Source organism: Cantharellus anzutake, assembly GCF_015039405.1.
Source record: "Cantharellus anzutake strain C23 chromosome Unknown EI90scaffold_65, whole genome shotgun sequence".
Lineage (NCBI taxonomy): Eukaryota > Fungi > Basidiomycota > Agaricomycetes > Cantharellales > Hydnaceae > Cantharellus > Cantharellus anzutake.
Genome location: NW_024067015.1, coordinates 70,993 through 73,464, shown reverse-complemented (window position 1 = coordinate 73,464; position 2,472 = coordinate 70,993). Strand labels below are relative to the sequence as shown.

General features: G+C 50.4%; 1 protein-coding gene across 1 annotated transcript; it reads right to left on the bottom strand.

The window, feature by feature from the left end:
- Positions 1 to 247: 247 nt before the first annotated feature.
- On the bottom strand, positions 248 to 1,778 carry EI90DRAFT_3292348 (uncharacterized protein; the record flags this gene model as incomplete). Its single annotated transcript, XM_039067328.1, has 2 exons — positions 248 to 1,713; positions 1,766 to 1,778. 2 exons carry the CDS (start codon positions 1,776 to 1,778, stop codon positions 248 to 250), a joined length of 1,479 nt encoding a protein of 492 aa, XP_038911141.1.
- Between the last annotated feature and the right edge of the window lie 694 nt (positions 1,779 to 2,472).

The following is a 2,472-nucleotide window of genomic DNA, read 5'->3' as shown; positions in this document are numbered from 1 at the left end:
CGAGATGAGAAGAGATTGTGGTGTCGGAGGAGAGGGAGGTTAGGATGTCTCGATGAAGAGCCTCTGTGTCGACAAGTACGGCTGCTCGGATTACTGTGGCAGCTAGGAACGTAGCTCGTAAGGATGCAGTGAGCTGCTCCGAAGTGAAGACCGGTTGGAAGTTCTGCGGATTGATGCGAGCGTAGTCCATATCCCCTTCTTTGGGATAGACGTTGTAACAGGGAATTTATCCCAACATCACACAGGCTCACAGGGGGGACAGATCGACAACAATTGTGTCATATATGTGACTAGGCACTACTTGGGGCCTCTCTTTTGCTAACAGCTGTGCATTACGCATGTGAAGCGGTGTGGAGGGATGCATAGCCCAGTTCGCGGAAGTCGAGTCTGGGACATCGGACTCTGCAACTTCAAACTCTGGGGCACTAAACTCGGTTGCTGGCATGCAACGACTCTTGGAAACGTCTAGCTCAAAGCTTTGCATGGATTCATCATCAAGAGGAGTGCTGGGGCCGGAGGCCTTAGCTCTTTTAGCGATGCGCTCGCGCGTCATCAACTCAACTCTCTTTGCCGGAACTTGGCTAAAACCGTCTGTAATCTCTTCTGGTACTAAGATCGACGTCGTATGAGACCAATAGAGCTCGTCGCTGAGGCCGGGAGGCCTTAGCTCTTTTGACTTAAGCTCAGCGCGCTCTGGCGCTACTGTTCTGACTCGCGCTTTGTCTAGCTTGCCACCAAACTTGCTTGTCATGTCTGGCACAGGCTCTCTGACGACTACAGTGTGTTCTTGAATGACGAGAGAGTGCTCTGACGTCTCTGGTTTGCAAATGTCAACCTGGATCTTGGTGACTAATATGCAATCGGTCACTTGAGTCAACTCGGACTCGCATGCTTGGGCCAGCTCGTTGCCCGCATTCTGGTTTGTGCTTAAAACCTTGTCTGGGTCTTTCTCAGGTGGACATTTGTATCCATCATCAAAGAAATCGGGTGAGCATAGAGTACCTGCGCACTCAAGCGCTTCCGTGGGATCGGCACAAAGTTTAACAGTGGGATTTTTCGTCATCATGTAACCTTGATGTATGACAACGTAGTGATAAATCAAATAATTGACTCGTTTTTCGTGTGGCAGAACGGCAGGAACGGCTTCGTGTGAGATAGTGAGTCCGGCATACTCGGGTGCTTCACTGTCAACTGCAGTGTCGTCGGATTCATATCCAGAATCCCAAGTCAAATATTCCACTGGGTCAGCGATCTGTGAGACTTCACTAAGGTACACAGTGTTGTCTTTAGTCGCATTCTCGTGTGCAACTTGCAGTATGGCTGTGGTGTGCTCAGCACCATCATTCTCTTCGCGCTCGGTCTCTGCGCTTGAGACTATGACTTCGTTCTTAACTAGTCTAGCGTTTATGTGCGAACTAAAAGAGTCTGAGGCTCTAAGGCTCTCGTCTGGCTTGACTCTACACTCATGGCACGTCTGTGCTACACAACATGGACTCAATCCGAGCTTTGCGCTAGCTGGATTTCTTGGGTGCTCAAAATCGACGGCTGCAGCAGCTGGGTCGACTACTTGGACTACCGCTACACTTCTCTGGACTGGGCTGGGATGCGTGTCATCGCGTTTTCTCCCTGTGGTGCAATCCTGGGGCTCAATCTCAAAGTCCCCTCTGAACTCGGGTTCAAGTTGCGCAGAACTCTGGCTGGCAATAAACTGGTCTGGTATTGTTAGAAGTTGCAGCCCAACGCCACTGGTGGTCAAGGGAGTCACCCGGGCCGGACATTCACGCTTTGGGAAGGGGAGGGGCGCTTTGAGGCACAAACGGCGGCAACCTCTTGGACTCTTTGTTTTTGCGCTTTGCGCTTTTGTTTTCAACTTGTTGTTTACCATTTATGTTTCACCTCAGTGGCGTAAAGTCATTACAAGATGTATATAAGGACCGGACTTGCGCTAGCAGCTGATACCTCACTAATTGAGGTATCGCGCTGCGCAGGCAAGTCCGTCCATCACTACTCATACCTAACTAATTGAGGTATCGCGCTGCGCAGTCATCACAGGTTATCAGCCCAGTTTTACTCCACCGCTTTAAAAAGTCGCCCGGCACCGTTGAACTATTGCTCAGAAAGGAGCTGTCTCGTTCTGAATCGCCGTTACCTGCTCGTTCTGGATCAGACCCGAAGAACGTACCATGACTCTGAAAGACTCGACCATCGATAAGGCTGTCCTTGCTATCGCTAAGCTGAAGGGACGCGACGATTGGAATAGGTGGTCTATCAACCTCCGATTTGCTATGGGACACACCTGGGGCTACCTAGATGGAAGCCTGATTGAACCATCTGATAAGACAATACCCGAACACGCGGAATGGGTTGAAGGAGAAAGGAATACTCGCCGAAGATTATGGCTATCTCTCAGCGATTCAGTCCAAGACAACGTTTTTCGCCACTCCGAAAGTCCTGCCGCAACACTATTCAGAG